General features: G+C 42.4%; 1 protein-coding gene across 1 annotated transcript; it reads left to right on the top strand.

Moving 5' to 3' along the window:
- Positions 1-6,509: 6,509 nt before the first annotated feature.
- On the top strand, positions 6,510-17,311 carry LOC311109542 (adhesion G-protein coupled receptor G7-like; the record flags this gene model as incomplete). Its single annotated transcript, XM_084152465.1, has 15 exons — positions 6,510-6,813; positions 7,358-7,462; positions 7,579-7,688; positions 8,170-8,313; positions 8,432-8,517; positions 8,625-8,758; positions 9,090-9,203; positions 9,530-9,699; positions 9,982-10,134; positions 12,406-12,518; positions 12,966-13,297; positions 13,538-13,619; positions 16,108-16,266; positions 16,565-16,724; positions 16,971-17,311. Coding segments are annotated over 15 exons (2,379 nt in total), but the record flags the coding sequence as incomplete, so codon positions are not given.
- Between the last annotated feature and the right edge of the window lie 6,004 nt (positions 17,312-23,315).

Below are 23,315 nucleotides of genomic sequence, written 5' to 3'. Positions count from 1 at the left end.
TTGAGCGGCCAAGCTCACGTGGTCTTACTACCAAGAGAAAGGAGAGATTTTATCATCAATGTCCTCTTTGATCATGACTGTCTTGTGTGCATCCCTAGTTACAGTTTGTGTTTTCCTACAGTAAGTGCTTGCTCAAAAACTGTCATGTTACCAACTGCACACGAGAACCTATGCTGAGTTTAATCATGTCTTCACACAGGCAATTTGCTATGGTGGGCAGGGGTTTCACAATGTTTAAAATGGTAAATTGAGTCCAGTAGGTTACAGTAAAATGGTTTGAGACATGAAAGTGTTGTTACATTTAGCAAACTAATCTGGTTACATCCATTGTTCCAATGCTAGGTAACTTTAGCATAGTAAGTTTTACTATAAGTCAAGTAATCCCTCGTGCTTATCTTTTTTTCTTGCCAAATGAATCTCCAATAGTAATGACAAAAATTCTACAAGTCTACATTGGATTGAAAAGGGCCAGTATTTTGATGCAATAATATTCAACAACCTTGGCGTGACCCTTGACAACACCCTGTCGTTCTCTGCAAACATCAAAGCAGTGACCCGCACCTGCAGGTTCATGCTCTACAACATCCGTAGAGTACGACCCTACCTCACACAGGAAGCGGCGCAGGTCCTAATCCAGGCACTTGTCATTTCCCGTCTGGAATACTGCAACTCGCTGTTGGCTGGGCTCCCCCCTTGTGCCATCAGACCCCTGCAACTTATCCAGAACGCAACAGCCCGCCTGGTTTTCAACCTTCCCAAGTTCTCGGTCACCCCGCTCCTCCGCACACTTCACTGGCTTCCAGTTGAAGCTTGCATCCACTTCAAGACCATGGTGCTTACCTACGGAACAGCAAGAGGAACGGCCCCTCCCTACCTTCAGACTATGCTCAAACCCTACACCCCAACACCCCACTCCGTTCTGTCACCTCAGGTCTCTTGGCCCTCCCACTCCTACGGGAGGGCAGCTCCTGTTCAGCCCAGTCCAAGCTCTTCTCTGTCCTGGCACCCCAATGGTGGAACCAGCTTCTCCATGAAGCTAGGACAGCAGAGTCCCTGCCCATCTTCCGAAAACATCTGAAACCCTACCTCTTCAAACAATATCTTAAATAATCCTCCTCACCTCGTAGAGGGTGATTGTCCTATGTATCAGAGAAACAAGTCAGGGCCTCCTGCAGTCTTGGAAGAAACACCCAGTGTGCACAGATGTGTACATGGCTGGAGATGCATAGTAGGCCATCTTCCTCAAGTGTGTGCAAGACGTCATAGAAGGTGAAGGACACAGATGACCAAACATCACGCCACAGGCGCTCCACACTGTCAAGACATGGCCAAACATCACGCCACAGGCGCTCCACACTTTCAAGACATGGCCAAACGTCGCTCCACACTGTCAAGACATGACCAAACGTCACGCCACAGGCGCTCCACACTGTCAAGACATGGCCAAACGTCGCTCCACACTGTCAAGACATGACCAAACGTCACGCCACAGGTGCTCCACACTGTCAAGACATGACCAAACATCGCTCCACACAGTCAAGACATGACCAAACGTCACGCCACAGGCGCTCCACACTGTCAAGACATGACCAAACGTCACGCCACAGGCGCTCCACACTGTCAAGACATGACCAAACGTCACGCCACAGGCGCTCCACACTGTCAAGACATGACCATTTAGGCATGCAAAAAACAAAACACTAATCAGTTAAGTGTGTCTCAGACCAGTATAGTAGAAGAGCACCTCATCTGCCAGGCAATGCACTAAATTTAACCAAACATCAAACATTATTCCGGTACTAATCGATAAGGGAAACCAATTCCTTACTCGTAAATCCATCGATGTCTCCAAATATGACGATATTGTTCCAACTTCTCGACCTCTGACACGGTTCAGCAGTTCCGTCAAAGCTCCTAAAACGTATTCAGGGATCTGAATGACGTTAGACAAAGCACTGACAAAAGTGAGCTCTTGATTGCAGGTGAATTCCAAAAGCCTGGTCTGAAGCATCTCCAATATGTAATTTCTCAGTAGAACCTGAAGACAGAGTGGCACAAGGTTATTATTGATGTCAGCTAAACTTGCGTCAGGATACTTAGCGAGCTAACTTACTCTTTGATAACTCAATAGAAAAATGAGTAACGCCAATCAATAACTTATTACTATACCTAGGTACTGGATTAATCCTTGACTAGGGCGACCTTGTGGACAGGAAAGGTTATCCTCCTTGCTAGTGTCCATTACCATAAGGGTAATTGGTAGTTTGTCAGTGACATGAGCTAACTTGCTAGGCCATATCAAATGCCACTAGCCGAGATCGACTGTGTAAGCTAGTTAGTTAGCTAGCAACGTGTCATTAGCTAGCTAGTGCTATCTAGATTTGCGCTGGCAAACAAATCCATTACATTAGCTACCTAAATGTGAAGTAAACTCAACTGAGGAGTAATAATTAACAACCCAATCCTTACATGAGATTTAGGCAGCCCAGCACCATGTCGCTCTTCTCACACAGCTACTCCAGCGGGAGCATGTGGACTCAGTTTGCACTACAAATGGAGACTTTTAAGTTGAAAACGTGCAGGATACCTATTTCTGGTTTCCCTGACTTCCGTTTTGGTTTACTGTGTTATGCTTGTTCGCGTATCCCTCGTCACATGTCGTTACGTTTTTTGTTGGTGAGATGAAACTGCCAAAACTTTTGTTCAAGCCTAAAATGTTAGTCCCTAATTGTAACATGGTGTTTGTATGTTCACAGATGAAATGTCACGTTTACGTTTCAGGCATGGATTTCTTACGATCCTAACGATACTTAAGTTAAACCTGTTGGCAGCTATCTGGATCCATACTGCCGCACCAAAAAAAAAGTGTCAAGGGAAGCCAGCTTGGATATTGGCGTCACTCCTATTAAATCCCATTGAGCGCAAACGTCATTGTCAGAAATTTGAACTGTTGCATCTCGTTGTGTTGTTGTCCTCTAGTGGCTAGTTAGCTAAAATTGGCACTTTCCTAAATTAGCCATGGATGGAGATAAAGATTAGGACTAGTGGTTTTACTTATTCTCTGTAATGACCAATCATTTATAATGGCGATTCTGATCCAACCATTAATTCATACATTGTTGTGCCCCCTGGCCTGAGAGGATGGAAGTTCAATATGTAGCTAACTAATATGTAGAAGGCTAATGTTAACTAGCTAACGTTGCCCATGAATGGAGTTAGGCTAGCGAGCAAGCATTTTAGCCAGATAGCCTAGGCCCTAGGACAACAAAAAATAAAAGCGTGTACTGTATGACAGTGAGAACGTTTCCTCAACATGAAAGAGAGGAGGATGGAATTGGCGTTTCTCTAAAAGTAGGGTGAGTCAACATGTTTTCTACTTGCACAAACGCACACAGAAATCAGAACAATGGACAGCCACATCATATTTAGCGTACGTTGATTGGACTAAATTGTTTTTGGTATCTTTTAGTTGTCACTGTATTAGACTAAACGGAGGTGATTTGATGATGTTCAAATGTTGAAGTTGAAATGGTGCTGAAATAGTGGAGGCAGCTCATGTTTTCTTTGCGACTTGCAGTAACTCTCTGTGGTTCTAATGCAATAGTTGTTTAGTGGTCCGAAAATGTCGGAAACATTAACTTGCTTGACCATGTTGTAGGTCATGTAACTGTCTGTTACTGTACACGCAATATGCTTTGTGGACTTCACTGGACAGAGCTATCCGGTTTTGTGATTAAAACAAAGTTGTGGTTGAATTTATTCTGCCACTGTGTCTTATTGTCTCGGCCTAACAGGTTATAAAGCAAACAACGCAATTATCACAACACATAGGTTGTAATATGGCTTTGGCTTCCACAGTGATTTTACCCACGCACAGCTACTGATGAGTAAGCATTTCACTGTTAGTCTACACCTGTTGTTTACGAAGCATGTGACAAATAAAATGTGATTTGATTTTGACGCAGCCACCTCTGTCTCTACCTTCAACTGCCATGTGGTGGCGCCAATACTCTTCCTCTAAAGGGGGGTTTCTTATGGGTAGTCGAACGGTCCATCAAGACTGTTCACCAGTCTTCCTCATTAATGTGCAGATAGGTAGAGATGTTTATGAAAACACTTTTAGCATACTCACTGTCCCTTATGTATGTCTAATTTCAATAATTAAAGGTTCATTTGTTTCATAAGGTTCATTTAGGGGTACATTCTTAAAGAACTGCTATACATTTTGCACACTATTATAGGGAAGAAAATGTCAGTTCAATAAAAAGTGTTTATTTTTTATAAAAAACAAAGAGTTCTTCATTAGGGCCATGCACCTTTGTTGGACTGCAAACTTCTATTTTGCATGTCGGTTAGAGTCAGAGTAAGTCATCACATCTCAGTGAGTTGTTGTGTGCGAACCGTCCCTCATGTTTGGCATTAGCAGAGGGTTCTCAGGATATACACTGACTGGTAACAGTGAGCGAAGGGCTGACATGGCTCGTCTGCCCTTTTTTATGTGCACATGATCTGGCTCCTTTTAGCTGCCCAGGTGACAGTGAGCCAGCTGAACCTGGTGTTCCACAGCGTGGTGGCTGCTCCCTACCAGTGGGAGTACCCCTACCTGCTCAGTATCATCCCCTCCCTCTTCAGCTTCATGGCCCTGCCCAAAAACAACATCAGCTACCTGTTGATCTCCATGATCTTCTGCATAGCTCCACTCATCTACGGGGGTATGGAATAATAAATATGGTAGAAACTCCCACTAGACCAGTGATGGACAACTTTGATAGGGTCGGGGACCACAACAAATCTGAACTCATCAGGAGGACCGCAATGGCTCCCACACATGCAGTCAGAGCCTTTTGGGGGCTTTAAGTGGAATTGTCTACCCACACCCAGTTTGTTTAACTCACTTCCTATCCCAGGACCGAGTTTAGGAAACGTTATTCTAGAGAAGTATACCCTCTAGTGCCCTCAAATCCTAATCCAGACCTCCAAGCCAGTTTCATTGCTTTAAAAAAATCTAATTACACATGCTCTAGTGCAAAAAAGTTGGTCTGTTTAACAAAACATGTACTGTACCTTCCCAGCTGAAACTAAGAATGTTTTGCATAGAGAAGGGCAGTGCTATTGGTTGGCTGGTCCTCACAGTATCCATCCATGTGCATCCATTTTATTCATCCTGTCATACCTGATCTATTTTCAAAGAATTTGTTTCATTGTCTTTACTGATCCTGTTGATAATGTGGGTTGTGTTGGAGCCAATGTACAGTACTTTCCCCTTAATTTCAATAGTAAATCATTAACTGGTATCTGCATGTCACTGCAAACTCTGTAACAGGTGAAAAGCAGTATAAGACCAACAGACATCCTAATAATGTGCAGTCTGCTTACACTGCATGTATTTAAATGGCAGAGATGAAGGAGCTATGGATTATGGCTGTCTTTGCTACAGGTAAGACTTGCTCTATATTTGATTTATTCAGGGTGATTTAAGATGTTCAGATGTACACTGAGTGTACAAAACATTAAGAACACCTGCTCTTTCCGTGACATAGACTGGCCAGGTGAATCCAGGTGAAAGCTATTATCCCTTTTTGATGTAAATTGTTAAATCCACTTCAATCAATGTAGATGAAGGGGAGGAGACAGTTTAAATAAGGATGTTTAAGCCTTGAGACAGTTGAGACACGGATTGTGTTCCATTCAGAAGGTGAATGGGCAAGACAAAATATTTAAGTGCCTTTGAACGGTGTATGGTAGTAGGTGCCGGTTTGTGTCAAGAACTGCAACGCTGCTGGGTTTTTTACACTCAGCACTTTCCCGTGTGTATCAAGAATGATTCGCCAACCTTCCAGCCAACTTGGCACAATTGTGGGAAGCATTGGAATCAACATGGGCCAGCATCCTTGTGGGATGCTTTCGACACCTTGTAGAGTCCATGCCCTGATGAATTGAGGCTGTTCTGAGGTCAAAGGGGGGGTGGGGGTGGGGTGTTCCTAATGTTTGGTATACTCAGTGTATGATGCTGTTGTTAATTTTCTTGTGTGATTGAGAACTGTGTAGGAAAATTGCTTTCACTTACGATGTGCAAAGTTGTATGATGCATTTAACTTATCTATTGATTATATCCAATATGTGACCTTAGAGTATTTACAGTTTGGTTTATGGATTTTAAAGTTGAGTTTTTAGTCAGCGATTGACTGATGTTTGGTCCTTTTGCTGCGAAGGATATGTTAGTGTCTACGAAGACATTGTTTCAGACTTTTTTTTAAATGCAGACACTTGATGGTGAATAGACTACTGTCAGGTCTTAGATACATTTGATAACAGAGTAGCCTTTGCTATCAACTGTCAACCGTTAATTGGCAGTGATAATGACTTCTTTCTCTCATAAAGTACAGTAGAAAACATTTCTACACTGCTGCAGACACAATGAAACTGGAACAGTCTGGATCATATCCTAAGCTTATAGCAACTGACACTATGTACCCTTGTTTATGTGGTTTACAGAGTTATTTTAATTTTTTGGGGCAGTCTCTTTGCTACAGGGGGATCTCACCACATCCTCTGCCGTTCCAACCACCATTGACTTAACTACTCCAGCTACTGCTGCCCCTTTAACCCCTGACCCTCCAACTACTGGTTACCGAAATGCTACTGGACTTCCAACTACTGGTTACCCTACCTCTATCCCTATCACCAGTACCAGTCTCCCCACCACCACCTCTACTGCCACAATCCCTCCTCTGGTCTGTATCAATGGTGGTGAGCTGCAGAGTGGAGTCTGTATCTGTCCTGATGATTGGACCGGAGAGACCTGTTCAGAGGGTACATCCACACCCTTACACTATACCTAACCCTGGATCTCACATTCACAGTACACACCACTACACTACTATACCTAACCCTGGATCTCACATTCACAGTACACACCACTTCACTACTCCTAACCCTGGAACTCACGGTCACAGTACACTACTCCTAACCCTGGATCTCACATTCACAGTACACACCACTTCACTACTCCTAACCCTGGAACTCACGTTCACACTACACTACTCCTAACCCTGGATCTCACATTCACAGTACACACCACTTCACTACTCCTAACCCTGGATGTCACATGCACAGTCCACACCACTGCACTACTATACCTAACCCTGGATGTCACATGCACAGTCCACACCACTGCACTACTATACCTAACCCTGGATCTCACATTCACAGTACACACCACTACACTACTATACCTAACCCTGGATGTCACATGCACAGTCCACAACACTATTCCCTGGATCTCACATTCAGAATGTATATTTCATGTTTGCAGTCATACATTTGGTCCATGTTGAAATGCATTTTACTTCGATAGGGAATTTCTGCAATTCCACCATCATTGCTGATTTATCCTTCCCAAGAACAACGGTTGGCTGGTCTGCTTATTCAGAACAATTGTGTGGTGAGGAGACAACCAGTGGTATGTTACTTTTATTCACCTAAAATGACAAAAATGTATTCATCTGTTACAGTTCTAATTAATGTTGCATTAGGTAACACAAAATCTTGAGTATCTTTTTGTCTTGGTTCCTCCAGCCGGATTACCAGAAGCCTCAGCAAGATGTTTGAATGACACTGGCTCTCCGAAGTTTGGTCCTCCTCAGGAGCTGCAGTGTGAATTGACCCTCAGTGGCATTCAAGAAAATGTAAGTCAATATTCTTATGATCCTGATTTATGACCAGTCTCGATTTTGCGTTCTTCTTTCCTTGGGTCAGTTACAGTTATCATTATGAGGAGTCGATCTTACAGTTTGAAGATCAGTATCAACTGGCTTTTACCTTCAGCTCATGTATTCTGTTAATTTATTCTGCTTAACAGTTGATGAGGAACATTCTTTTTTTATTTATTGTGTTTTAGATTACATTTTATTTTTACATTTAGTCATTTAGCAGGCGCTCTTATCCAGAGCGACTTACAGTAGTGAGTGCATACATTTTCATACTTTTGCCGTGTGGGAATTGAACCCACAACCTTGGCGTTGCAAGTGCCATTCTCTACCAATTGAGCCACATAGTTAGTATTGGCAATTTTAATATCCCAATGTACTCACAGGTCAGCATGTTGCTGACATTTATACAATGTTCTGTTGAAAAAATAAATATAAATCATTCTCTTTCCCTATTAAGATCTCCAGCAGTTCAGGTGATTTAGCACAGCTAGCCTTCAGTACTCAGATCCTGACCTCCCAACCAGAGCGGCTATCAGCTGACAACATCACCACAGCAGCTCAGATAGCTAACACTCTGCTTCAGTCTGTAAATATCACAGAGGTATAACATCTTTTGGAATCAAGTTGTGACTACGACATGTTCTGGAGATAAACGTGAGGTTGTTACTGTAGTGATTTGAACACTTGAGGGTCATTCCCTGGTTTTGATCATGTTGCAGGATATCGCAGTGGCAGCTGTAACTACCATCAGTCAGCTACTGAATGCCAGTGAGGAGATTACACAGGAGAGTGATGCTGTCCAGAGGTGTGTGTGTGTTTCTACATATGTTTGAGTTTATGTGTGTACGTGTGTCTCTGTGCGTGTCTGCATGGGTGCATGTGAACTAATGTGTTTCTGTGTTTCTCTCCCAGCCTCACAGAGACCCTGGAGGAGTTTTCCCTGGACCAGCAGAATAATGTGTCCTTGGTGGTTCAGCCCAACCTGGCAGTCCAGTCTGTCCAAGTACCAAGTGACACAGTAGGGATCCAGTTTACTGCTCTGACTGGTGGGTGGGACTGCTAGTGAACCTACATACTGGCATTTAAAGTGATAGTTTATATCTGTGTTGACAGACTGGTTAAAACTTCTCATTTTTCAAATGTTTCTCCTCTGTTGATCAATACGTTTTTTTTTATTTGTTTTACATTTTACATTTTAGTTATTTTAGCAGACGCTCTTATCCAGAGCGACTTCCAGTTAGTGAGTGCATACATTTTTCTTTATAGCGCCATGCTCTACCAACTGAGCTACAGGAGGCCTGTACTACGGACTAGTGCAGAAGTAACACTATGTTGTTCAGCTTTACATTTATAAATCAAATTAATCTCCTTCTCCAGGAAGTTCTGGTAATTTTGTGGCCGACAGAATTAATCTCAACACCAATACCTCTGAACTGATAGCTGACAAAGGAGGTGCTACCGATGTCCAGATTGTCATAAAATTCCCACCAGGTGAGCCAATGTTGGTATGCAAACAGTATATAAACTCAAGCTTCAATTTCCTTGTAGCGCTTTCACCGAGAGCACTTAACTACTCGTTGTGGTCGCCAAAAACAGGTCAGCAATGCCAAATTGAGTCACATGGGATATGGATAAGTGAACTATTGAGAAGTAATGTGGCTTCCACGTTAAGTCTACAAGGCAAAGTCAAGCTACTCATGTATATGAAGTCCTGAGATGAACACCAATCTCTCTCTCTCTCCTCCCCCTCTCTTTCTCTCTCCCCCTTCTCTTTCTCTTCACCCCCTCTCACTCTCTTTCTCCCTCACTCCACTCAGTTTTACGTAATAAAAACACAAACTACTCCATTGGTTTTGTGCTCTACCAAAACGACCGGTTCTTCAGGTCCAGGGCATTCACAGCTTCTTCAGGAACCAACAGAAGGGTAATCTCTGCTAACCTGGGACAAGAGTTTGGGCTGCATGTTGAGATGCTCTTCAAGCCTACAGTAAGATTTATCTTGGAATCAGTAAACACATAGTGGTCCAAATTCTCTGGGAAACGTAATGGGAAGTTTTCCATTATCTAAGTCACGTGTCAAACTCATTCCACGGAGGGTCGAGTGGCTGTGGGTTTTTGCTCCTCTCTTGTAAGGAACTCCCCTCATCTGATTGTCTAGGTCTTAAATTGAAAGGAAAAACCAAAAACCAGCAGACACTAGAATGAGTTTGACACCCCTGATCTAAGTTATCCATTTTACAGAGAGTTTGTTTCTGTTCTCACTTCTCAGGCTGTCCCCAACGCCTCCCTCTATGACTTTGCCTGCGTGTCGTGGAACTACACGTTGAAAGACTGGAGCACCTATGGCTGCTCCAAAGTCAACCACTCAGAAGACGGCCTGCAATGTTTCTGTAATCACACCACTAACTTCGCTGTGCTCATGGTGAGTAGCTAGCTGCCTTCGGCTCCCTTTTCCTGACCACACTTTGACCTATGGAAGGGGTTCCCAAACTTTTTTTGGCCCACGTCACCATCTGAAAACTCTCATGACCCCAAACATGTGAATTCGTTTTTTTGTAATTAAGAGCCTATGTTTACTTTTTTATTATGACAGTTAATTGCAAAACATACTAACAGTATTTCTGATTGTCTTCTCAACTCACCATCACATACTTTTAATGTGGGGCTATGACAGTCAATAGCAAAGTGGTCTGACATAATATCTCTTATCTCATCACCACTAATGAGATGATGAGATCAGAGACATGATGCATGTCGCGTCAGAGCTCCTCAAAGTCAGGGGGTGTGGTTGACAGTGCCCACCTCATCTCCGGTTTCACTTCCAACCTGGATCGATATTTGGTTTTAATGCAGACGAGTGCACTAAATCCAGCCTCACACAGATATTAGAGGGCAAAGGGTACCATGAGTTTTAATGCTCAGAAGGAGACGGCAGGGTATTCCCTTTGAGTGAGGAACCAAAATGCGTTATCTGCATTATTCGGTCATATGACGGCTCGATAAGCTTTCGATTTCACTTACAGGCATGTCAACTGAGGCAGGATCACAGTCAAACAGATTTCTCTCCAATAAGAAGTCTTTCCTCTGAATCCACTGATTCGGTCACTCACCTGTAGAATGTTTTTGTATTTCCCCACGCATGCTTGCGTTCAGTTCGTTCAGTTTCCCAAATATGTCAGTTACAAAGGGAAGGAGACACATTTTCTTTTCATTACACAGAAAGTCAAGTCTTTTTTTTGTTGTTTTACCATTCGTTACCATGGAATCTGTTTTTCTTCAGTATAGCCATGCAGCGCATCCTCTGTACAGTTTCATGCTTGAGAATCGTGAGACAGAACAATACGTCCTCGTGAATAGCATCCCCCGACAGGTAGCGAACAAAAGTATATGCATGGGCATCTCGGCCCTCACAACTAACGTCCATTTGGAAAGCATAAGCTGGGGAGTATTTGAGTGGTTCTGTAGGTTTCATTTGGATTGCTAGCTATAGCATAAATTCTTCATTTTACAGTGTTATCTGACAAAGGTATTGATTAGTGTTTCTGTGCCTCGGCCTCCCCACACCTTGTTTTCACCATATTGATTGTGGCGGTAATATCTCTGAAATAGTGTGTGGTTTCATTCTGTAGTGGGCCTAGCCATTCACCTGGGAATAGGGTGACCACATGTCCCAGATTGTGCGGGACAGTCCCGCATTTTGGCCCTTTGTCCCGCAACTAAACAATCATGTCCCGCATTTTATCAACAAATTCAAACGCCACCAATTGTAGAAAAAACGTTGATTTGTCCAGTATTTCAGTCAGACATTCCAACCTGTCTCTTGCAGTCACATTGCGCTCATGACAGTTAATTTCCACCTTGTTACTCTCAGATTGTATAAAACATCTAATTGATTGGCTGCAAGTTCAACAATATCTCATAGTTAGGCCTCCTAACTACTTACAAAGAGCTAGAAAAGTAGGTAAACAGCCACATTAGACTGAAAGATATAATCATAGCAGTGGGAAGTAGGGTGCTGCAGCACCTCCTGAAAAATCACAATGACAAAATAATAATAATACATATTTTCACTAAAGTAGTACATTGGGCCTTTACTAGTCCTGTATTAGCAGACCGACATAACCGTTTTTATAGTGCGGGCAAAAAAATAAAACGTGAAGAATTATCATTCACAATTGACAGCGATGATACATTGGCCTATTTCTAAATTAGGTATAGGATAGGTTACACTGTCCCACAAAATCATCCTGTTGTCCCGCATTTGTGTATTTTAAATGTGGTCATCTTAAGTGGGAATGATTCAAGTGGAGCTGTCAAGTGCGGCCTTTTCCCACGATCTAAGGGCGCTCTCTGGTTGAATTTTGCTCTCTGGTTGAATTTTATGTTTTAGATTTGAATAATTTTCATTTAGATTTTTAAGGTTAACCACATTACAATGATTTTGAGATACAAAGACAATATTATAATATTTTATACAAATTACTATTATATATATTTTTTTATGATTTTGAAAATTCTCCTGCGATCCCATTTTCATATCAGGCGAACCCACATCAGGTCGCGACCCCTAGTGTGGGAACCGCTGACCTATAGTTTACATCAGCATATCCAGACACATGAGGGAGATAACTTTATACAGTATGACTGTGACAAACTTAGTGTTACATTTTTCTTTTTTCTTTTCTTTCTACAGTCATTCAGGAATGATTTTAAGTACGCTGAAGTTCAAAACTGGATCACCACATTGGGATGCTCCATGTCCATCATAGGGTTGAGTTTAACAATAACATTCCAGATCGCAACCAGGTAAGATCCTACAGGGTTCCAGAACCAATTCAACATATACAATAACATTCCAGATGGTGACCCGGTAAGATCCTACAGGGTTCCAGAACCATTTCTAAATATACAATAACATTCCAGATCGCAACCAAGTAAGATCCTATAGGCTTCCAGAACCATTTCTAAATATACAATAACATTCCAGATTGCAACCAGGTAAGATCCTACATGGTTCCAGAACCAATTCTAAATATACAATAACATTCCAGATCGTGACCCGGTAAGATCCTACAGTATTCCAGAACCAATTCAACATATTGGGTGCATCTCAATAGTGTAAAGAAGCCCTTTGTCTGATCCAACACGACTTGATAGGTGAAACCAATATGAAACCCACTATTAATGAACCAACACATCCAAAGCAAGGCATCTAACTTCCCTAACATAGTGTTGTCTATCACCTATCCCCAGGAAATCACGCAAAACCAACCCAACGGTCCTTTTAGTGAGCGTCTGCGTGTGTCTCCTGATCTTCACCCTCCTCTTCATGTTGGGGGTGGACAACCCTCATAAACAGCTGGAGAAACCTGAAATACAGGAGGACAACATTCTCCCCCCGTCCGACACACACACAGAGCGGGACAGAGGCCCCTGTACTGCAGTCACAGTCCTGCTGCAGTACTTCCTGTTGGGGACGTTCACCTGGAACACGCTGTACGCCACACATGTCTTCCTGATGATCAGAAACAGCCTGGCCACCAGCCCGTCACACTTCACAGCCTATACTGTGGCCATCGGATGGGGTAGGACAGCTTGGAGAAAAATAAAATATTTAGTTGTTTCAGAAGCTTTGGCTGGCATTAGTCCTGGGCTCCTTGAACCAAAACGAATGCTAGGTTATATTTTATTTAGCCTAAAATAGAACTTCAAAGCAACTTGTATAGTGATGTTATGTCTTTAGAGGATGTATGTGTAGTATATAATCTGTATATGTCTGCATGCTAATCTACCAGGACATAACAACAACATTCTCTGTCCTTTAGGACTGCCTGCGGTTGTGGTGGCCCTCACCTTAGGAATTAGTTACAGAGTGGATGATCCACTGGGTTACAGGCAGGAGGAATTGTGAGTCAATACTGTACTATACTACTACTGTATTACTTCTCTGTACTGTATTGTATTGTACTATACTATACTGTACTTGAGCGACCCGGCTCAACATACAGTGAGGGGAAAAAAGTATTTGATCCCCTGCTGATTTTGTACGTTTGCCCACTGACAAAGAAATGATCAGTCTATAATTTTAATGGTAGGTTTATTTGAACAGTGAGAGACAAAATAACAAAACAAAAATCCAGAAAAACTCATGTCAAAAATGTTATGAATTGAAATAAACATTTGACCCCCTTTCAATCAGAAAGATTTCTGGCTCCCAGGTGTCTTTTATACAGGTAACGAGCTGAGATTAGGAGCACACTCTTAAAGGGAGTGCTCCTAATCTCAGCTTGTTACCTGTATAAAAGACACCTGTCAACAGAAGCAATCAATCAATCAGATTCCAAACTCTCCACCATGGCCAAGACCAAAGAGCTCTCCAAGGATGTCAGGGACAAGATTGTAGACCTACACAAGGCTGGAATGGGCTACAAGACCATCGCCAAGCAGCTTGGTGAGAAGGTGACACCAGTTGGTGCGATTATTCGCAAATGGAAGAAACACAAAAGAACTGTCAATCTCCCTCGGCCTGGGGCTCCATGCAAGATCTCACCTCGTGGAGTTGCAATGATAATGAGAACGGTGAGGAATCAGCCCAGAACTACACGGGAGGATCTTGTCAATGATCTCAAGCCAGCTGGGACCATAGTCACCAAGAAAACAATTGGTAACACACTACGCCGTGAAGGACTGAAATCCTGCAGCGCCCGCAAAGTCCCCCTGCTCAAGAAAGCACATATACAGGCCCGTCTGAAGTTTGCCAATGAACATCTGAATGATTCAGAGGAGAACTGGGTGAAAGTGTTGTGGTCAGATGAGACCAAAATTGAGCTATTTGGCATCAACTCAACTCGCCATGTTTGGAGGTGGAGGAATACTGCCTATGACCCCAAGAACACCATCCCCACCGTCAAACATGGAGGTGGAAACATTATGCTTTGGGGGTGTTTTTCTGCTAAGGGGACAGGACAACTTCACCGCATCAAAGGGACGATGGATGGGGCCATGTACCGTCAAATCTTGGGTGAGAACCTCCTTCCCTCAGCCAGGGCATTGAAAATGGGTCGTGGATGGGTATTCCAGCATGACAATGACCCAAAACACACGGCCAAGGCAACAAAGGAGTTGCTCAAGAAGAAGCACATTAAGGTCCTGGAGTGGCCTAGCCAGTCTCCAGACCTTAATCCCATAGAAAATCTGTGGAGAGAGCTAATAATAATAATAATAATATGCCATTTAGCAGACGCTTTTATCCAAAGCGACTTACAGTCATGCATGCATACATTTTTGTGTATGGGTGGTCCCGGGGATCGAACCCACTACCTTGGCGTTACAAGCGCCGTGCTCTACCAGCTGAGCTACAGAGGACCAACTGAAGGTTCGAGTTGCCAAACGTCAGCCTCGAAACCTTAATGACTTGGAGAAGATCTGCAAAGACGAGTGGGACAAAATCCCTCCTGAGATGTGTGCAAACCTGGTGGCCAACTACAAGAAACGTCTGACCTCTGTGATTGCCAAAAAGGGTTTTGCCACCAAGTACTAAGTCATGTTTTGCAGAGGGGTCAAATACTTATTTCCCTCATTAAAATGCAAATCAATTTATAACATTTTTGACATGTGTTTTTCTGGATTTCTTTGTTGTTATTCTGTCTCTCACTGTTCAAGTAAACCTACCATTAAAATCATGTCTTTGTCAGTGGGCAAACATACAAAATCAGCAGGGGATCAAATACTTTTTTCCCTCACTGTATTTCCTGGTTTGTGACCCACTGATACCGCCCCCGGTGAGAGAGGAGTAAGGCAGTCCAAAAAGTTAACACACACAGGAACTTTATTCACACACAGGAGAAGATGCACATGGGGATGATTTTTGTAATCACGCATCCCATGCACATGTGTCTACGCTCTGACACTGGAAAAAAACACAGTTCAGGCCCGGCTAATACTGATACGCTAGAAAGTGCATGCAGCGGACCCGACTAGCCAGTGCTGGGCTAGCTTGGAGCATCTGACCAATCACAGGGTGCATGGTCAGTGCATGGGCAGAGTGTGGGGTGCATGGGAACAGTCTGATTGGCTGATGCCACGAGCTGGAAGTGATGGATATCGCTCACATGAACTGAACTGAACTCTATTGTATTATACTGTACTGTACTACCAATATATATGTGGGGCAATTGCTGTATAAAATGTTATAACTCATACTGTAAAAGGTTTTCCCTGTTTTACCTGTCATTCTTTTAACGATGGCTAAAAGAATGATCCATTGTGTTGAAAGGTTTCTTATTTACTTATGCCACCCACCATGTTTACTTTATACCACATTATTCAAATCACTGGTGTCCTGTTTTGTCTGTCACAAAGTCCCACTCTCTAACTCATTCATTTGACCTTTCAGTTGCTGGCTTGCTGCCCTCGATCCAAAGGGGAACTTTGACTTCAAGCTGCCAATGTTTTGGGGGTTCCTGATCCCTGTGGCGTTCATGCTTATCTTCAACATGGTGGTGTTGGTATATTTTGTAGTTACCACATCCAAGACCAACCCACATATAACCAGGTAACATTAAAGGGGGCATTTTGGGGGCACAAAGTAGAACGTTGTAGTCATTAAGATCAGTCTTGATTTAAATGCCTACTAATGAGCTTGTTAATTTTGTATTGTCTTTCAATTAAAACTTTTTATAAATAAAATGCATGCTTTTTTTTATTATTAATTCAGTCATAAGTAAGCAAATTATACAATTTGATGAGCACCATTCTCTAACCCACTCAGTCATTGGAAGCATAATGTTATTTTACCACAGCATTACAGCAGTCTATGACCGCAATCTAAGCATGTTGGTTATATTTCCCAGTACAAGACACACATCGATGAAGAAGAAGTTCCTCAGTAGCTTTTCTCTGGCTGTGGTGCTCGGTCTCTCCTGGATCCTGGGCTATCTGTTGCTCATTACACAGAACCAGACCATGTACACCATACTCAACATCTCCTTCTGTGTACTCACCACCACTCAGGTAGTAAATGTATGCACTCACTACTGTAAGTCGCTCTGGATAAGAGAGTCTGCTAAATGACTCAAATGTTAAATATAAAGACTAGTGTACTATTGTACCACAGAATCCAGACATGATTGAAAACTAGACACCTACTAAACATTAATAAATTCTGCTGCTCTTTATAGAAACGCTACCTTTTGTTTGTACGTGTTTATTCCTGAAAATACTTGATAATGTCTTTGTGTTTTTGTTTTCACTCCACAGGGCTTGCAGGTTTTCATTCTGTTCACAGCAAGAACAGCAATTGTCAAGAAAAAGATGTCAAGTGCTTTGAAATCTGTCTCTAGCGCTGGGATCCCTCTTCACACCAAGAAGTACAGTCTATGGCGAGGCGAGCAAAGTGAAAAAGTAGAATCATACACACAGCAGGACACTGATCTGTCATTTCTACCTTGTTCCTCACAGACATCTAACTGATGGGCTGCAAGTTCAACCTCTGTTGTAAAATATCTCATATACCGCCACTATTTCCTATAATATACAGAATAATACACACCATTTTGTATCAATGTATTTTTACTGTAAATTCCCTCAGAAGTTGTGTTGTCCAAGAATTTTTTGGCTATGCACATACTGTATATACATACTGTATGTGTTTTTTGAAATATAACTGTTTTGAATAAAACTGTGATTATTCTCTTTGAATCGAATGTTTGTTTCAGTATTTTTTGTGAGAAATTACACTACTTTACACAATATCTCAGAAAATATCTTTAGACAGTGTAGCCTAGGGATGTCAAACTACATAATTTTCCCTGCGGGCCACGTTCGTTCTTTACCAAGGCCGCACTTAAAATGTATGAACCTTTTACTGCAGTGGGCTAAATCAGGGTCACACAGAGTGATTCTTGGTTGTCTTGGTTGGTAACAAATCTACCTTCAAACAAAAGTATACACCACACACACATGGTTATGGGCTTAAAAAAAGAAGACACCTGTACAATGCCAGATATAGAGTTGAAATCTATGCCATTTTGAGTTTCCATCCTAATATTACACTTTATATACATCACAGAAGACTGAAATATAACAAAACTGTTTGACATAGAAACACCGGATTTTCATCCTCATAAAATGAAAAACGTATTAATTATGAAATGATTAATAACATTCCACCCATGAGGCCAAAGAGGGCACTTTTGGTCATTGACTGCAGGAAAGGGCTACAAAGCTTCTGCTCCACCAGCCTATATAGCTCAGGCAACAAGCTCCAGCTGCCAATTACATCTGTGGTAGTACAAGGCAACAAAGCAGGTCAGGCTCTGATGCTGCGGGACAGCAAGGATGAGAGGGTTCGCCAGCCAGAGATCAAGGAGGTATGACAGGCTCAGGAAGAAAGCAGGCATGTCAGAGGGAGGTATGAAAGGCTGAGGAAGAAAACAGGTATGTCAGGGGGTGGTATGAAAGGCTGAGGAAGAAACCAGGCATGTCAGAAGGAGGTATGAAAGGCTGAGGAAGAAAACAGACATGTCAGAGGGAGGTATGAAAGGCTCAGGAAGAAAGCAGGCATGTCAGAGGGAGGTATGAAAGGCTCAGGAAGAAAGCAGGCATGTCAGAGGGAGGTATGAAAGGCTGAGGAAGAAAGCAGGCATGTCAGAGGGAGGTCTGAAAGGCTGAGGAAGAAAGCAGGAATGTCAGAAGGAGGTATGAAAGGCTGAGGAAGAAAGCAGGCATGTCAGAGGGAGGTATGAAAGGCTGAGGAAGAAAGCAGGCATGTCAGAGGGAGGTATGAAAGGCTGAGGAAGAAAGCAGGCATGTCAGAGGGAGGTATGAAAGGCTGAGGAAGAAAACAGGTATGTCAGAAGGAGGTATGAAAGGATGAGGACTAAACCAGGCATGTCATGGGGAGGTATGAAAGGCTGAGGAAGAAAGAAGGCATGTCAGAGGGAGGTATGAAAGGTTGAGGAAGAATGCAAAACATTTCTGCAGCATTGAAGGTCTCCAAGAAGACAGTGGCCTCCATCATTCTTAAATGGAAGAAGTTTGGAACCACAAAGACTCTTTCTGGAGCTGGCCGCCTGGCCAAACTGAGCAATTGGGAGAGAAGGGCCTTGGTGAGGGAGGTGACCAAGAACCCGGTGGTCATTCTGACAGAGCTCCAGAGTTCTTCTGTGGAGATGGGAGAACCTTCCAGAAGGACAACCATCCCTGCAGACGGAAGCCACTCCTCAGTAAAAGGCACATGATAGCCCGCTTGGAAGAAGGAGTAGCGATTACAGTGTCGTCCGGCTCATAGAAGGCACAGGGTGGCGAGTACCTGTCAGGTGAGCCGACAGCGATGTATTTTAGATATTATACTTCCTCACAGTCAACATTTGCTAAAGATAGTCCTCTATCCAGCGCTTTTGGAATTTTCCAGGCTGCCTGAATGTCTAGGTTTTGTTAAGATCACTTTTAGCAAGCTGGGCAGAGTGAAGAGACTATAAATGTTGATCCATTATCATTTCAACACAATTTCGATTTGGTTTGAGTCATTTCACTGTCGTTTGAGATAAAAAAAAAATATATAATAATCAGAAGAATGAAATGAATTATTCTGGGCCGGAATGAATGGGCTCGCGGGCCCATATCCAATCGATACTAGCCTAAACTAGACCTAGGAAAAGCAAGAGTACAGTAGTTGCCTAAAGAATGACTGTGACCTAAAGGGGTGATGTTGATGTCACCAGGAATTATGAAGTTCACACTGTACTGTATATCTGCGTTGTGCTCCTCAAACAAAGTCTGATGTAGAGTTTATACTAATTCTTATTTACATATGATTTGGTTTTCCTCTACCTCAACAGGCACTATTATTGTCACTATATATGACAGTTAGGATATCTCCTTAGTAGGGTTGCAATAGTCCATGAATTTACAATAAATTACATGGTTTTCCCAAAATCCTGGTTGGAGGTTTCCCTGTGTCAGGAAGGAATAAGCAGGAAATCCTGAATCCTCAAACCATGATTTTTGGATAACCAGGGAATTTATTGAAAGTTACTGGAATTTTGCAACACTACTCATTAGGTACCCAGCGGTGTATCACATTCCCACCATTAGTAAGTCTCAATGCATTGAAGTATGCATGTCACTGTGTATTTATTCCTTCTGTCACTATGTCTATTTTTGATGTTTAACTCTGCATTGTTGGAAAAGGACCCATAAGTAAGCATTTCACTGTTAGTCTACACCTGTTGTTCACGAAGCATGTGACAAATAAAATATGATTAGATGTTGACGAAGCCTCCTCTGTCTCTACCTTCAACTGCCATGTTGTGGCGCCAATACTCTTCCTCTAAAGGGGGATTTCTTATGGATAGTGGAATGGTCCATCTAAACTGTTCACCGGTTTTCCTCATTAATGTGCAGATAGGTAGAGATGTTTATAAAAACACTTTTAGCATATTCACTTTCGCTTATAGACTGTATGTCTAATTTCAAGAATTCAAGGTTCATTTGTTTCATAAGGTTCATTTAGGGGTACATTCTTAGAGAACTGCTAAACATTTTGCCCACAATTATAGGGAAAAAAGTGACAGTTCAATAAAAAGTGTTTCTTTATTATTAATGGGTGGTCCCGGGTTCAATCCCCGGGACCACCCATACGTAAAAATGTATGCACACATGACTGTAAGTCGCTTTGGATAAAAGCGTCTGCTAAATGGCATATTATATTATATAGGGCTACATTCTTGGAGAACTACTATACATTTTGCCAAAAAAAGTGACAGTTCAATAAAAAGTGTTTCTTTATTATTAAAAACAATGAGTTCAGCCTTTGAGCCTTCATTAGGGCCATGCACCTTGGTTGGACTGCAAATAGTGACAGACTGTATACTTCTATTTTGCATACTTTTATTTTGCATGTCGGTTAGAGTCAAAGTAAGTGAACACATCTCAGTGAGCTGTTGTGTGCGATCCATCCCTCATGTTTGGCATCAGCGGAGGGTTCTCAGGATGTACACTGACTGGTAACAGTGAGCGAAGGGCTGACATGGCTCGTCTGCCCTTTTTATGTGCACATGATCTGGCTCCTTTTAGCTGCCCAGGTGACAGTGAGCCAGCTGAACCTGGTGTCCCACAGCGTGGTGGCTGCTCCCTACCAGTGGGAGTACCCCTACCTGCTCAGTATCATCCCCTCCCTCTTCAGCTTCATGGCCCTGCCCAAAAACAACATCAGCTACCTGGTGATCTCCATGACCAGTGCTGGGTTCTTCTGCATAGCGCCGCTCATCTACGGGGGTGTGGAGATGTTCCCGGTTGTGAATCCAATGTTTTTAGATTTGTGGGTGAAGTAGTGAAGGACTGTATACTTCAGGAGGAAGGAGATATTACTGGGACCTCCCCATGACTAGGTCAGGGCATGATGTGGCCTTAATGAGAGGAGCCTTCCAGAACTGTAAAGGAACAGGGAAAGGGTTAAGAGAAGGGAAGAGCAGTGGTCAGATTGAGTCCATATGGTTGTGTGCTGGTGTCAATGCACATGTTCATGTTGACAGCACTCAACAATTACATTGTTTCTAAATGACATGTACATTGTTAAATAACAATAAAATGGGTATGCTGCGGCAGCTTTGCATCTATTGTCTATTTCATTAATTACATGAATTAATCACAACAATTAAAAGGCACCATTTGTCATCTCTGCAGTTGGGTTCATCTTTCCTATTACCATGGTTCCTTTAGAAACAACTGCCTTTCATTGGAACTGTTCACTCTCAGTATACGATGAGCTTTGTGTTACATGCACCTCAGCATAGTACCCATGCTCTAGAACAGGGTTTCCCATTTTGGTTTTTGTTCTAGCACTACATTGCTGATTCAAATAACCAAACCTTGACGATGAGTTGGTTATTTGAATTAACTGTGTAGTGCTAGTGCAAAAACCAAAACATGCACCCAGGTAGGCCCCAGGACCGAGTTTGGGAAACCTTGTTCAAGAGAAGTCTACCGTCTAGTGCCCTCAAATTCTAATCCAGACCTCCAAGCCAGTTCCATTGCTTTTCAAAAATATTATTCCCCTCTAATCAGGAAATCTAATTACACCTGCTCTAGTGGAAAAAAGTTGTTATGTTTTTCCGAAACAAGTTCTGTACCTTCCCAGCTGCAACCAAGAATGTTTTGCATAGAGAAGGGTAATGCTATTGGTTGACTGGTCCTGACAGGTGAAGAACAGAGCAGTATAAGACCAATAGACGTCCTAATAATGTGCAGTCTGCTTACACTGCATGCCTGGAAACAGCAGAGATGAAGGAGCTATGGATTATGGCTGTCTTTGCTACAGGTAAGACTTGCACTACATTTGAATTATTCAGGGTGATTTAAGATGTTCAGATGTACACTGAGTGGACAAAACATTAAGAACACATGCCCTTTCCATGACATACAGTGCTTTCGGAAAGTATTCAGACCCCTTCACTTTTTCCACATTTTGTTACGTTACAGCCTTATTCTAAAATCGATTACATTGTTTTTGTTCTTCATCAATATACACACAATACCACATAATGACGAAGCAAAAACAGGTTTTTAGACATTTTTGCTGATTACTAAAAAATAAAAAACTGAAATATTATTTTTACTTAAGTATTCAGACCCTTTACTCAGTACTTTGTTAAAACACCTTAGCCAGATATGACAGCATCGAGTCTTAGGTATGACGCTACAAGCTTGGCACACCTGTATTTGGGGAGTTATTCCATTCTTCTCTGCAGATACTCTCAAGTTCTGTCAATTTGAAAGGGGAGCATTTCTGTACAGCTATTTTCAGGTCTCTCCAGAGATGTTCGATCGGGTTCAAGTCCGGGCTCTGGCTGGGCCACTCAAGGATATTCAGAGACTTGTCCCAAAGCAACTCCTGCATTGTCTTGGCTGTGTGCTTAGGTCGTTATCTTCTTGTAAGGTGAACCTTCACCCCAGTCTGAGGTCCTGAATGCTCTGGAGCAAGTTATCAAGTTAGGGCAAGTTATCAGATGTGCAAAAATGTATGACGCATTTAACTTATCAATTGAGTATTACCAATTTATGACTTTACCGTTTTTACAGTTTGGTTTATGAATTTTAAAGTTTGGTTTATAGACAATGATTGACTGATGTTTTGTCTGTTTGCTGCGAGGGATACAATAACATCAATAAAGACATTGTTTCAGAGTTTATTTTTATCCAAACACTATTTAGATGTACTGTTAAGCTGTTTACATACTGTGAATAGACTACTGTCAGGTCTCAGATACAGTTGATAACAGAGTAGCTTTTGCTATCAAATGTCTACCGTTTATTGGCAGTGATAAAGACTTCTTTCTCTCATAAAGTACAGTAGAAAACATTTCTACACTGGTGCAGAAACACAATGAAACTGGAACAACATGGATCATCTGCTATGCTTATAGCAATTGACACTATGTACCCTTGTTTATGTGGTTTACTGAGGTAAATATTTTTTGGGGGGCAGTCTCTTTGCTACACAGGGATCTCACCACATCCTCTGCCGTTCCAACCATCAATGAAAAACTTGAACCAGCTACTGCTGCCCCTACCTCTACCCCTATCACCAGTACCACTCTCCCC

Source organism: Coregonus lavaretus (assembly GCF_964263955.1).
Source record: "Coregonus lavaretus genome assembly, chromosome: 35".
Classification (NCBI taxonomy): Eukaryota; Metazoa; Chordata; class Actinopteri; order Salmoniformes; family Salmonidae; genus Coregonus; species Coregonus lavaretus.
The sequence above is the reverse complement of the archived record's forward strand: the minus strand, read 5'-3'. Positions and strand labels throughout refer to the sequence as shown.